General features: G+C 29.1%; 2 protein-coding genes across 2 annotated transcripts in view; one reads left to right on the forward strand and one right to left on the reverse strand.

Moving 5' to 3' along the window:
* Positions 1-1,078: 1,078 nt before the first annotated feature.
* The window catches only part of LOC129971478 (zinc finger protein 845-like), a 34,395-nt gene continuing 20,020 nt past the window's right edge, over positions 1,079-15,453 (forward strand). Inside the window, exon 1 of the mRNA XM_056085288.1 lies at positions 1,079-1,161. The gene's annotated coding sequence lies outside the window, so the exon portion shown is untranslated. The remainder of the gene's footprint in view (positions 1,162-15,453) is intronic.
* Positions 2,893-3,243, reverse strand: LOC129971903 (ribosomal protein 63, mitochondrial-like). The gene has a single exon (XM_056085880.1). It carries the CDS (start codon positions 3,241-3,243, stop codon positions 2,893-2,895), a length of 351 nt encoding a protein of 116 aa, XP_055941855.1.

Raw genomic sequence — 15,453 nt, forward strand, 5'->3', positions numbered from 1 at the left:
ATGGAATAGTGTATTATGAAATGCGAAAATCGGAAAGTCAAAGTGGAGCGGCGACTTCACACTTTTCAGTGAAGTCACCGCTCCGATAAATCTCAGTGATATGCAATTCAGTGATACGATAATTCCAAGAATAACCGATCCTTTCACTTTTCACCCATTCACAGATTTCGCCTTTTCTGTTTTGTTCGAGAACTTCCATTGGACAGATCATATCGATTGTTACTTTCTATCGAGATCCAAAACCTGTACTCGAAATATCACCCGTAAGATCGTATCAAGAATTTGAATCACACCCATCTTTGAAAAGTATTGATCACTGGTATTTGTGATTTTATGATATTCGTTACGTATTATCCGCTCGTAAAATATTCGTTATCCCTACTCTGCCTTGATATAGCAGAATTTATTAAGGAGAGGGTCATTGGTTTTTTCATGAAACACGTGGTTGCTATTTGCATTACGCTTATAGTAAGCACGGATTTCTCTTCAAAAATGCGCTAATCATTCAAAATACATTTTAAAATTCGAATTATCGCGAATTCATCAGATTGTAGTAAAAGCTTATAAGCCAGTTAACAACTACACTAAACGGGCAATTGGTTTTGCCTTGCTGTCTTGTTACTCGGTTGCGAACCACAAGGTCCCAGGTTCTATCCTCGCTCATACCATTCCGCTACAAGGTAAAGATCACAGGGAGAAACGTGAAGATGAACAGAATACAAATATCACAAAATAATGTGATGTTTTTGGAAGAAATTTGAAAAGGAAAGTTATGTCAGCATCAAAGGAAACAAGCACGATGTTTCATATGAATAACTGCACACAAAACAGAATTTAGTGTGCCTTAATAGTTCAGTTTTTTATTTCTTTTAAAAAATAGAAAAATTTCTAAACTCATGTGGTAAATTTCTTAAAATATATCTCCGATTGACAAATGAGAGAAAAAAAAATCTTCTCTTTGGTGATAACCCTAAACAGAGTAATTATTTATGTTTTCCATTCTTGCCAAGCAACCAGATGGATATTACTCGTTTTCTCCAGTTAAATCTGAGCATGCGCAGTAAAACTTATTCCAAAATCCAAATTAGAAAATTTCTTTGTCCATTAGCATCACATCACGGTTTTTGAATTCAACATTCTGATCTTAACTTTGAAATAATTGTAAGTAAGTTTTAATTGATTAATAACATCTTTTATTTTGAAAGAGTTGATTTTTTTAAGGATTGAAACGTCGTTATATATGGTTAAAATATGATAGTTGTTCTATGGAAATGGAGTTTTGTTTTCCGGCATATCTGTATTGAAAGTTTAATACTTGCTTCTTTAGTAAATAAAAAACGCGCAAAGTTTTGTTTGTATTTTTTTTTTTTTGGAATCTACGATTATTTATATATGTATTACTTACATATTTACATATATTATACTTTTAATTATGTTACATAAATTTCAACATGTAAAATTGAATGATTAGTCAACGTATTTTTTCAAAATAAATATGAAGCATTTATTTACTCAATAATTATCTGAAGTACAATATGCCAATTCGGTTTTATTAATTAAGAAACATAGCATTTGTTTTAGGGTAAAGAACCTGTTTTAGATAAAATTTATCTATCATGTAAAGTAATTCCTCAGTTCTATCAGTAAAACCTCATTTTCTGTTGTGCTATCTATAAAATTTATTTTTAAGTTAATGCAAATTTCTTTTGATTTACTATATCAAAACTCTGAGAACCCAAATGTGATTGAGTTAATACCCATGGGAAATGATTTGGGGACAGTTCTCGAGACGGGTACCATTTGGCGATTTCCCGCCAAATTTTTCTCGCCAAGCCCCGCGTCCGCTGTAATCTTCAGAATTGTATTTCTCAATATTATGACTATTTTCAAGAGATTCTTTTCTGAAGATTACAGCGTCTTTGGGGCGATGGCAGGAGAAAAATTTGGCATGAAGTATACAAAAATAAGAATAATTATATTTAATAGAATATTATATTTAGAATATTATAGAATTTAGAATATTATAATAATAAAATAAGAATAATTATATCAGAAATAATTAAAAATAGCTCAATTTGAACAATGTTAAATTTAAAAAAATGCACAAAAATAACAATACAAATTTTTTTGAACTCACCCGATTTAACGATGTGAATTTCGTTAATTTACAATAATGCCCTTCTCTTCTACAAACCTTTCCTTTCTGTAAATACCATATCCTGCCCGCATTCACCACACTTCCATCAGCAATTAAATCCATTTTCATGCACCATTCAACACACGCTTTCGCTACCAAACGTTCTAAATCGAAATTTAAGGGATTCCTCATTTGTCACATTCACACCAGCCATTTTACACCACAAGAAAAATCGACGAAAGTAAGAAAAAAAATACTTTACAAGCAGAAGAAATCAGAATAAATCCAATCTTCGGAAAGATTTCCCACGAAAAGCTGCCACCACAAGAGAAATCGAAGAGAGAAATGAAAAAATACGGTACAAGACTTGAGGAGCAGCAGAAATTTTTTAGACCTAATTGGTTGAAATTCAAAGTCAATTCAAACCTGATTGGTTAAAAATTACACCCCCGATATCACCCCCGATATCGCATTCTCTTAACAGGGTTGCCATACATTGGAAGCGTAGAGGACTTTAGCTTTAAAATTTGGCGCCAAACTTGGCGGCACCCGTCTCTAGAATTTAACCTAAGTGTCTCTCACAAAAAACATATCAAATAAATATAACAAATTATTTAATAGAATAATTATCAAATAACTTTTATTTGAAGCATAATTCTAAAAGCTTAATATTATTCCAGATATGAAGTTTACAAATATTGATGTTTCAGTGATCCATTACATTATATAACACTAATAAATAAGCAAAAATCTCATTATTTCAGATCAGGTTCATATTCATGGTCACCCCATGGGCGATTATGATTTAATCTATTTAAATGGTATGCAACACTTCTTTCTTTCAGCGGTTTCAATGTCGATGTTTTTTCGATTAACACTTTCTCTTGAGGTTTTTCATTCTGTTCAAGATAAAGTTTCTCCTGTTCCTCTGTTACATAGGGATTCTTTAAATACATCATAACTTCTTCTTCAATCATCATTTTCTTCCACATCTCTAATCTGACTTTCCTTGTCACCGGAGGCACAAAGCGATGTTTACCAATCCATATATTACCGGGTATACCTTTCACAAATTTATATTTAAATAAGATGGTAGTTAGCTTCATATTTAACAAGCAATAAAATTAAGAAACAGAATATATGGTTATCATTGAATTTGTTTAGTTAAAGTTGGAGAGTGTTTCACTAGCTTATGCTATTACAAAAATGAAATTGTTTATTTACATGAGACAATATCCACCAAATTTGTTGAGTTGTAATCAGGCTTCCATCAATTTTCAAGTATTTTCATCTTGCAAATAAATACGCGTATTCATAAAAAAAAATCATTTTGTGACATGAATTTTAAAACAATAGGCGCTTTCATTTTTTTTTCTTTCTGTATTTTATACAACCTTGTGAAATCATTCAATTAAAAATCTCCAGAAATGCTATGCAAAGAAAACAGAACTCATAAATAAAATTCACTACGGACAAACAGGATTGCTTAATTTTAGGGTTTAATAACAACTATTTTTGTTATTGTTATTTTTAATTGTCTATTCTAAATAACTATTGTCTATTCTAAATTTCAATCACACTTTTATGGAACTTTAAATGAACATTGAATGTTTTGAAAGAATATAAGTTTTTTTATGTATTGTTTCTTCAAAATTTCCGTTTTTAGCTCAAAGTTTCCTTTTAAGTTCAAATTTGAGTCATACTTAACAAAACACACACACAAAAAAAAAAGGAATCGACTTTAAATACATTCTTTTTCTAGGGATGACTAGAGATGCATAATCACGATTTTTTGAATAACAAATAATTTTGCTATTGTTATTTTTTAAATATTTGTCCCAAATATCTGTTATTTCAAATATTATTAAATAAAAATTATTAGTTAGTATTAAATTTAAAATTTATTAATTGTAATTAATACTTAATTTACTAATTTAAGTAACGTGTGATTGAATTAATTTATCTATTTCAGATTACTTCTTAAATTTGATTTTTTTTTCTCAAAACTATTTATTTAATTTTTTATTGGAGTAAACCATTTTCTGAAAAATTTGAATTAAATATATATATTATTTCTTTAAAATGTTTACTTTAGTTCTGTATTCGACCAATAGATGGCGCCAGCAGTAAACAGAATATACGTAATCAAAGTCAGTCATGTCACAAGCACTTAAATTAATTTGTATGGAATAGTGCATTGTCAAATGCGAATGTCGGACAGTCAAGGTCACTCCCCTAAAGTGGAGCGGTGATTTCGAGCTTTGAACTTTCCAGTAAAGTCACCGCTCTGATAAATTTCAGTGATATGCAATTCGATAATATGATAATTATAAGAATAACCGGTCTGTTCACTTTTCAACCCATTCACAGATTTCTCCTTTTCTGTTTTGTTCGAAATCTCTCCAGTCGGACAAATTCTATCGGACATCTTTATCTTCTATCTATAATGTAAATAAATATGTAGCGATTGGCGATGATGGGGACCGAACTCGTAATGTTTGGGTTAGTAGCCGACTAACAAGACCAAAAGATAAAAGTAATTACTCATGTCCCGTAGCTGTTTATCTGACTTATAAAGCTTCACCACATTACTTCCATTGGACAGATCGTATCGATTGTTACTTTCTATAGTGATCCAAGATATATAATCGAAATTTCACCAGTAAGATCGCATCAAGGGTTTGAATCACACCCCTCTTTGAAAAGTATTGATCACTGGTATTTGTGACTTTTTGATATTGGTGACGTAATAACGGCTCGTATCAAACCAATATCAAAGGACCCCTAGGGAAAGGGGTGTGATTCAAATCTCTGACATGAGCTTACTGGTGATATTTCGATTACAGGTCTTGAATCACGTTAGAAAGTAACAATCGATACGATCTGTCCAATGGAAGTAATGTGTTGAAGCTTTATAAGTCAGATAAATAGCTTTATAAGTCAAATTCTATCGGACATGAGTAATTACTTTTATCTTGTGGTCTTGTTACTCGGCTACTAACCCAAACATTACGAGTTCGGTGCCCATCTTCGCCAATCGCTACATATTTATTTACATTATAGATAGAAGATAAAGATGTCCGATAGAATTTGTCCGACTGGAGAGATTTCGAATTTAAAGCGATTTAGTACTGATATTTTTGAAGCAAGAAAGTTTGTTCCCTATTCCTTTGTTTTGTTAGAATTATTAGAAGAAAGGGAGGCGAGACTTCCCTTTCTTTTCTTTCTACTGTTCCGAATTTTAATCAAAGCTGATCCATACAAAGATATTGGAGGAATATGGTATATGCTGTACTTTAAGAAGAATGGTAGAAAGGCAAAAAAGAAAATTTATATAGATATAAGATGTCTAATTGCTGCTATAGAAAATACTTTTTATGCATAGTAATATAAGAACTTTAAAACTATTATATATAGTTAATAATATATTTTTATAAATTAAATTACAAGTTGCTAAGTGTTATTTTAGATCTTTCAATAACTAACTGAAATGAATAAAAATTGCTATATTGCAAAGGAATTTAAATAATCATTTCATTCAACAGTTCTTTCAAACACAACCTTGTTGCTTGCAACTTGAATAAAAAGAAATAAGCAGGCCTCTTAAGTTAATGTGCACCTTCAAATATTTTCCTTTCACCCTCCCACACGAAATAGATTTACTGTATTCATTTTGCTAGGAACTTCCTATATTTATATTGTTCCTCTGAAAAAAAATCATGTTTGTTAAAAATTATTTCAAACTACACTGTCTAATATTAAAAGGAAAGACTTAAATATGTGCTGCTTTTCGTAAATCTAATCATCTTTTCTTTTAATTCTTTGACATATGTTTATCTTTCCATTAACAGGATTTTGTATTTAATATGCAGAATAAAATCTCCAGATAATCTAAATAATGCATATGCTAAAATTAATCTTTTTTCATCATCCAATAATTTTTAAAAAGAATTCTTATCCTGTTTATTGAATAAAAACATTTACAGTCTGTTGAAAAGAAAGAAGGAAAGAAATGGCCTTTGAATCCAAGGAACTATCTTATTGTACATTAATTTGATTTTATGTATAATTTTCTTTGATTAAATTTTAATCAATGAATTTTAAAATGCATAAACCATTATTTGTAATAACGGTTTTTGAAATGTAAGGGAATTTTATGTAGACATTTCTTAGAAAAATATAGAAAATAATATAAATTATTTCTAGAAAAGTGTGAAGAAGGAAAAAAAATATGGTTTATAGATTTAGAAGATTAAGGCATTTTTGATTTCTTTAGAAATGCATCCATACAATTGAATTTAGAAAAACAAAAATAGTTAAATAAAAAATAATTTTTAATGAAATAATACTAAATAAATTTTATTTCGCAAACTTCTTTTAATGGATGAATTCTTATTTCTTGCTAGCCGCATTTGGTGATTAGCTGGCTCACCGAGATTAAAGATTACTAAAAATTAAATGTTTCGTTAAACTGTGTTTTAATGATTTCTTCAAAAAAATAATTTTATATTATTAAACATTTATGACATAAAATTTGCATATGTTATTCTGGGGTCCATTTCTAGGTAGCTGTGTATTTCTGCTATTTATTATTCTTAATTTATTATTTCTTAAAATACTCAAATAATTAAAATATGTGCCAGCCTTTAGTATTTTAGCTCGACATTAATGTTACTTCATCTTGCAACTTTTGAAATAATTATTGCGAAAAAGTATCTTATATGCCAGTTTAAAGTGTAAATACTTATATTGTCAAAAACTTTGGATTAAATATTATAAAGTGTTTCGTTGATTTATAAATGGTTCTTGCTAATGTAACATTACCGAGTTCTTCCCTTACCGATGAGGAAGTTAGCGCACAGCTGGTTCCCTGGCGATATTTGCTATATTTAATAGCTTGATTTTAGCTATTTTCATAGCTATTTAGCTATCATAGCTATTTTTTATGATTCCTTCAAATTGTCAGATATTTAAAAAAAATATTATTTTTATTTCTTTCGTATGCTCAGTTTATTGTGTACATGGATCTTTCCAATAGAGAAAAGTCAGCTTTGAATTTCTGAAATGATCACAGCATAAAAATGTTTTGTATGGCAATTTAAAGTGTAAATACTTATTTTTCAAAGACGCTTATCTAAACATAGCAGACTACATTATTTAATTTTCATAGATTTTTAAAACTACCGAGACCTTTTCCCAACGATGAAGGGGATCTAATTGCCTTTGGCGACCAGTTGGTTTGCCAGAAATTTCGGCTTATTTAATTTTTTTAAATCGTATAAACATAGCTATGTTCATTATTCTGGCAAATTATCAGATTTTAAAAATCATGTTATTTTAATTGACATACATATACTTTACGCAATGTGTACATGAACGCTTCTAATGAGGATCAATCCCATGACATAGCACTATTAAAAACGTAAAAGCTCGGTCATTTATTTTCTAAATTTCGCAATATTGTATCTTCAATTTAACTTATTTCTTAACGGTCTGTACTTTTAAAAACATGTAAATGCAATAATTCGAAAACGAAACTAATTAATTGCATCAAATTTGATCTGGAATTTTCTCAGTACTGGCGGCAGAAATTTGCCGACAGGGGAGGGACAAGACATCCGAAATGGGAGAAAATCCCAATTTTCTAGTTTGGCTTCAAAATAACTCATAATAGTTAATTTTTGCATTTAAATAAAAAGGAAATTAAGTATTGTAATGTTCAGATCCCTTTTTGCCTAATTCCAAGATGTGGCGCTCCTATTTCTGATTGATGGGGGGATGTAAAAAAAAACAGTGAGGGGCTGAGGTGAGTTCCATTGATTACGAAATAGCTGTGCACCAATTTCGCGAAGTCTATCGGGTGAGATGATCAATATATTTTAGCTTCTGAAAGAAACGTTGGCTGCAAAGCCTTCAAAATCATATGATTCATCTTAGTTGTTACTCTCTGAGGGCTGCAACTTGTAACATCTCTTCTGTTACGTAGTTCCATTATATGTGTCCCATCTGTGTCTTAAAAAAATGCCTATGTGAAAACCAGAGAATTTACTACAAGAAACACGAGATCGGAAGATCCGAATGATTTAACTCCACTGATTCCCTCGATGTTCATTCAAGAGACTTTGGATAAAGTAAATATCTCCAAACGATATCAGTATCAACAAAAATTACGAGAGGACTTGAGGAAAAGATTTCGAAAAGAATATCTAAGCTTGTTAATCCAGAAGAAGCCAAAGAGAAAGGAATCTAGACAAGGGTAAGTGGGAGATATTGTTATAATTGAAAGTGATATCAAAAAGCGACTAGATTGGCCTTTGGGAATGATAATCGAAGTGTTTCCTGAGAGAGATGGTTGCATCCGTATAGTAAAGCAGAAAACAGCGAGTGGAGAACGTATGCGTCCTGTGCAACGTTTATACCCCTTGGTATAAATGACGACAATGACGATCTTCTAGTTGCGAGAAAAAACGAATCGGTTGCTTCGTACGAAGAAATCAAAATCCCGAGCTCGGAAAATTACGACTATGAAACAAAAACTAGAAGTGGAAGAAGAGTAGTTAAACCTTCACGTTTTAACTAACTTTTGAACTTTATTATGTACTTTTCTAATATGTGCATTTCATGTTTTGATTTCTTAATATTTTGAATGCAATGTTTTGTTAATTTTGAGTTATTTTGATCCTCCTAATTTAAAAATCAAAAGGTGGGAGGATGTTGCGAGCGCCTTTGGCTAAAAAATAGTTTTAACTTTAAGCATACTAGAGCTATAACTTACTTTCAGAACTCCAAAGTCAGAATTAATTGCTCGCGAAACCAATATACGTTTTTGTATATGGCAACTATACAAAGCAAGCAACTATATATAGCAGGTAAATAGAATTGTAAAGAAGAGAGAATGAAATGGAGTCAGATTAACAAGGAGTGGATTATTTCACATTACGAATCCACATCTTTGAATCATATTAGAGGAGAAACGATTGAATGAAATGAAAATTTGATAGAGTCTCAATCAATATGTTAACAGAACGATGTTGGATACCGAAAATGTAACTTGTTCGTGTCTTGTGTTCCGTTTTGTGTGTGTGTGTCGAACGTCTAATAAAAGATGTTTTGTGTTGAACTTTGTTAGAATCTCCATTCCACACTCTCGTACTAGAGTCTGCTCAGCGTGAATTAATATACGATAATGGAACAAATATGACTACTTTTGAAATTATTTATTTTTAGTTTTTCCATTCAAAGTTATTTCCACCTACGTTTGGTTTACTCTTTTCCTTTTCATTTAGTTACTTTCTTTTTTTTCTTTCCTTTTCTTTCTTTTTTTCTGAGTAAAAGAGAAAAATTCGGAACAAATCTGCAATGAAACAAATTTCTGCTGCTTCGATATAGGTTTTGAGGCTCCAACCCCGCCTACATTTCAAGTCAAGAGGCTACCGCCTCCAACGCCTGTGCGAAAATCCGCCACTACGCACCAGGACCGCAGTTATGTTGGTAGTAGTTTTACTCTCTGTGCTAGCCAAATATATCAATTAGATGCATGAATGTATGCGTCAGTGTTTTAAGAGGAATTTTATTTCAGCTCCTTGCTTGAGCTTGCACATTAAGAGGTTCTGAATTGCTGGGACCTACGGGCCTATCTGATTATATCCAAGTGTGTCAAGCAGAAGCTGACTCTGCCTTGATATAGCAGAATTTATTAAGAAGAGGGTCATTGTTAATTTCATGAAACGTGGTTACTATTTGCATTACGCTCATAGTATGCTCAGATTTCTCTTGAGAAATGCACTAATCATTCAAAATACATTTTCAAATTCAAATTATCGCGAATTCATCAGACGAAGATCATAGGGAGAAACATGAAGATGAACAGAAGCCAAATATCACAGAATACTATTATATTTTTGGAAGAAATTTGAAAAGGAAAGTTATGTCAGTATCAAAGAAAATAAGCATTATGTTTCATAAGAATAATTGCAAACAAAACAGAATTTAGTTTGCCCTAATGTTTCAGTTTTTTATTTCTTTAAAAAAATAGAAAAATTTTTTAAAATATATCTTTGATTCCCAAATGAAAAAAAAAAAAAAAAAAAAAAAAAAAAATCTTCTCTATGGTGATAACTCTAACCAGAATACTTATTTATATTTTCCATTCTTGCCTAGGGATGACGAATATCTTATGAGCGGTTATTACGTAACCAATATCATAAAGTCACAAGTACCAGTGATCAATACTTTTCAAAGAAGGGTGAGATTCAAATCCTTGATACGATCTTACTGATGATATTTCGATTACAGGTTTTGGATCACGATAGAAAGTAACAATCGATATGATCTGTCCAATGGAAGTTCTCGAACAAAACAGAAAAGGCGAAATCTGTGAATGGATTGAAAAGTGAACGGACCGGTTAATGGAATTATCGTATCATTGAATAGCATATCACTGAAATTTTTCGGAGTGGTGACACCACTGGAAAGTGTGAAGTCGCCGTTCCACTTCATGAGAGTAACCTTGATTTTCCGATATTCGCATTTGATGATGCACTATTCCAAACAAATCCTTTTTAATTGCTTGTGATTCGACTTTGGATATATTCCGTTTACTGCTGGCCCCATCTATTGGTAAAATATAGAACTAAAATAAACAATTTAAAGAAATGATATATATATTTAATTCAAATTTTTCAGAAAATGGTTTATTCCAATAAAGAAATTAAATAAATAGTTTTGAAAAAAAATCAAATTTAAAAAGTAAGCTGAAATAGATAAATTAATTCAATCACACGTTACTTAAATTAGTAAATTAAGTATTAATTAAAATTAATAAATTTTATATTTAATATTTAGTAATAATTTTTAATTAATAATATGATTGAAATAACAGATATTTGGAACAAATATTTAAAAATAACAATAGCAAAATTATTTGTTATTCAAAAAATCGTGGATTATGCATCTTTATTCTTGCTAAGCAATCGAATGAGAAGCGGATAGCGAAAGAACGATCATGTAATGTTAACGGACTTAGAAAATGTTTTCGGGAGAAATATCCACCAGGCAGCTCTAATCGATAACATTTCGCTAAGGTGCTTCGAAGGGCTTAATTTTTGCATCCATTTCACACTACGCACTCTGGATCAGATATAATATTATTTTAAGTTTATTATTGTATCAAATACTTTTAGACTATTTGTTTTATTTATTCTGTAATTTTTTTGCCTTGATTTAGATTTTTGTTTAACACTTTAAATGTGTCATTATCTAGAATTATGCATATATATGTATAGATAGGTATATAAATAATTTTGATTGAATTATTCTATGCAATGATTTAAATTAAGAATTTTGATCATTTGAGTGATTAATTTTATCAAATTTTTGAAAATGCAATTATTAAAAATAAAAATTTACACTATTATAAATATGAGCTTTGTAAAAAAATGTTTTGTTTTATTATCATTTTCTCCTATTTAATCATATACATTAATAATATACATCGTATATTAAGATAATATACATCGTACATTATCTTACTATATATATATGTAAGCATTATTTGTTGTGAAGCATGATGCAGTTTGAAGACAGTGAAGATACTTTTAATTTCATGACGTCGTTTTATTTCATTTTGAAGAAGCAGGCATATGTACAAGCGATGAGCACACAGAACGACACAGAGAAGGAACGAGGAAAAAGCTCTTGGACATTTTATCCCTGGTCTTATATAACCTATGATTTTGATAGGGAAAATATTTCTTTACAGTGTTAATATATTACAAGATTTCGATAGGGATTTTCGTTACACGCGCGGAGAAGGTAGGGGAAACAAAGGGAGATTTTAAAAAAGAATTTGCCTCATCAGCGGTATTTTGTCTTTTCACGCGGAGTGTGGAAAAGTTAGTTTTAGCTCATGCAGCAGTTTAACAAAGCTTCTCTTGAATTAATTAAGTAGAGACAGTGGAATTGGATCACAAAATAAGAAAATATTTTAGAATAAAGTTACTATGGGCTAAAAATCTTGAAAATTAATTAAATTGAAATTAGAGTTAAAATATCATTATATATATATATATATATATATATAAACCTTTATATTAAAACAGTTTATGTTGCTTTAACCATATAAAATTCTTTATGATTCTGTACTATTTTTCAATATATGATTTATTAATCAAATACTTTCACAATTACATACTATATCACTTTTATTGTTATTTAATTTTTGTATATTTCTGATTAGTGCATAACCCAAAGGCATTTTTTTTTTTTTTTGTTCTTTTTTTCAATTATAACACTAAGAATATGATGATAAGGTTTCATGAGGAATATAATAATCTTACATGTCTGATTTTAAATTCATTTATAAATTTTACATTATTTTAGATTCTCTGTCAAGTCACTCATGTATTGCTTTAACCCTCTATATTTTGTAATTTTTTTTAAACATATATATTTTTAAATATTCATTATATTGTTGTTTGAATTTTTGTATTACTGATTACTTCATAAAAAATAGCATTGATTTTCAATAATGGCACAATGTATGTTATATTTTATTTGTTTCTAAACTTTATTTTAAACTTTCTATCTTGTCAATCTAGAGTTCTATTACTATTCTGCAATTTTTTTTCTCAAAATCTCTTCAATTATATTGTTTGAGTTTTTGTATTATTAATTAGTCCAGAAGATTCAGAATTTGTTATGCTTTTTAATTTTTATAATTTGTATACAATGGCAATTATATTTATGTCGCATGGTTTTCAGATATTTTAGAGAATTAATCTTTTTTTTTTTTTTCTTACCTTGATTTTTATCTTTTCTACCTATACATTGTAAAACTTTTGTAAATTCTACATTAAATTATACTCATAATAATTTACTTTATAATTTCAAAATTTGTTTTGTGATTTTGATATTTGAAAAATGTTTATATTCATAACTTAATGTAGAATTCATCTTACATTTTGTAAAAAGTAATCAGATGCATTTTGTAGTTCTTATGTCTGTAATAAAAATTTCAAAATTGTTTATAATTCTTCTAATTTATTATTCTGATTCAGTTTTACATTTCAGTACACTTTTTCTTTCATTTAGCTTAGAAAAATGTCAAGTAAAAATATCAAAATATTTATTGCTTAAAATAAATAAAATGAATATGATGATATAAGAAATCTCTTATAATTTTCCTATAAAAACACTAACATTTTGGTATGGCAACATAATATAGCTTGTCAGATTTTTATAAAAATATAAAATTATTAATATTTATAATTTATAATTTCAAATAACTTTTATTTAAATTAAAATGTTCAGAAATCAAATTTTTAAAAATATATTTGTATTATTTAAATATATCTGAAAGAATGAAATAATAAATTAAATTCTCTGAATTAAAAAAAAATTACTGAAAAATCTTGGCAGCTACACCAGTAGTCATGGAGGGACAAGAGTTGAAATCATATGAGTTATTAAGATTTTTCTTAAAGAAGAAATGGTTAATAGTTATTTTTGGATTATTGATTAATTTTGTTTCTGATAAATGCATATCTATCATGGATATAGTTACTCCATGATTGACTCCCTTTTGAGTATATAGTCATGTTAAATTTTATCTAAATATTGTTTATTTTTAAGAATCCAAAGAATTTGGGGAGGGGATCTTATTAAATTTTATTTTTGTCTCTTTTGATAAACATTTTATTACTAATTTAAACTGATGATTTTTTTTCCAGTTATCTTTCTCTGATGGTACCATAATAAAAACTTAAGTATTCATCAAACTTAATGTATATGCAGTAACAAAAAGTGTATATGTTTTAAAAGAAAGTATTTGCCACTGAAAAAATATGTAGCTGCAGAATAGTTCACGTTTATCACAGTAAATTTGACAAATTGCTTTTTCTCTTTGTCAGAACTGAATTTCAAAACTATAATTCATTATTATTATTTTTTCAATTATTTATTAGACTGAAATAAAATTTAAGGAATGATTGAAATCAGTGGAAGTATATCCCCTTAAATTCTTTGCTCAAAAAAAGGTTTTAGATCAAATTTTCGTTCCATTGATAGGATGTAGATACTTACTATATTTAAAATTATTATGTACATAAAGTACTTTTATTGCAAAAATAGTTAATGGGATTATTTCATTAAAAAATACATTGATTAAATGAAATTTGGATGGATTACATAGAATCTTTAAGTGGAAAATTTATTAAATTCTTAGAAAAATTAGGAAACATGATGTAAATAATCCTGTTTTTTATGAATAAGGATTACGATGATAGTTGGAAACTTTAGTACTATATATAATTATTGTATTTTTTATTCTCACTTCATATTACTACAAAAATAAGATCTAGAATTCGTAATTTTTTATCATCTCATTTTTCAATTTAAAAAAAAAAGAAATTTTTTTCAACTAAAATACTCAACAAAAGAAGATATTGTTACAAATCTGTAATTTTGCTACCCGGCACGAATAGTGTCATCCTGGGAAAAACCGTTCAAACCTTTGTAAGATCTGTCCTGTGCGTCAATGACCTGAGAGATTGGCGGCCATTTGGTGACGAATTTAGCGACTAAATGGATCATACTGGAAAGTTCGAGAAGTTTCACGATCCATCCAGTAGGAACTGAGATACACACAGATACGTCCTGATTGGTCTGAAGATTCTAGCCCCGCCTCCCGAAACTATAAAAGACGGGCACTCTGAAGCTGCAGTGAAGTGTGTGTATCGTCAGAAGTGGTGAGTGAGAGTAGTCGGAATCGCCAACACGTAGAGAAACTGGAGGATTAGACAGCAAGAAAGCTGCTTAACTAGCAATTAAATGTGCTGCGTCATTATGATTGATCGAAGGTATTTTGTTGTAGAAAATTTTTTGTAACAATATGAAGAAAAATAGCAGCTTCAATTAATATGCTGGTTGATACTTCCTTGTTGCTCAAAAGCCCTTTTTAAAAATGATTTCAAATGTTATTCTCAGAAATTCCGCAAAGGAAGATAAATTTCTTTAAGTTTTCTAAATTATTATATTAAATTCATAGATATGGGTATTTGATTACTAACATTTTTAAATAAAGCATTTAAAATTTTTAAAAAATAAGGTAAACCTTTATTTCACTTTAAATATAAGAGAAAAAAAACATAACCATACTTTCCTAACTTACATCCTCAATATAGTACTGAAGATACATTAATTTTACTGTCATTTTTCCGGAAGTTTCATTAAATATTTAAGAAACCAAAAATCAACCCTATTTTTAAAGTTTTAATTATAAAACTTTTTATTTATAAAATACTTTTTTAATTAACTTT

Source organism: Argiope bruennichi, chromosome 6, assembly GCF_947563725.1.
Source record: "Argiope bruennichi chromosome 6, qqArgBrue1.1, whole genome shotgun sequence".
Classification (NCBI taxonomy): Eukaryota; Metazoa; Arthropoda; class Arachnida; order Araneae; family Araneidae; genus Argiope; species Argiope bruennichi.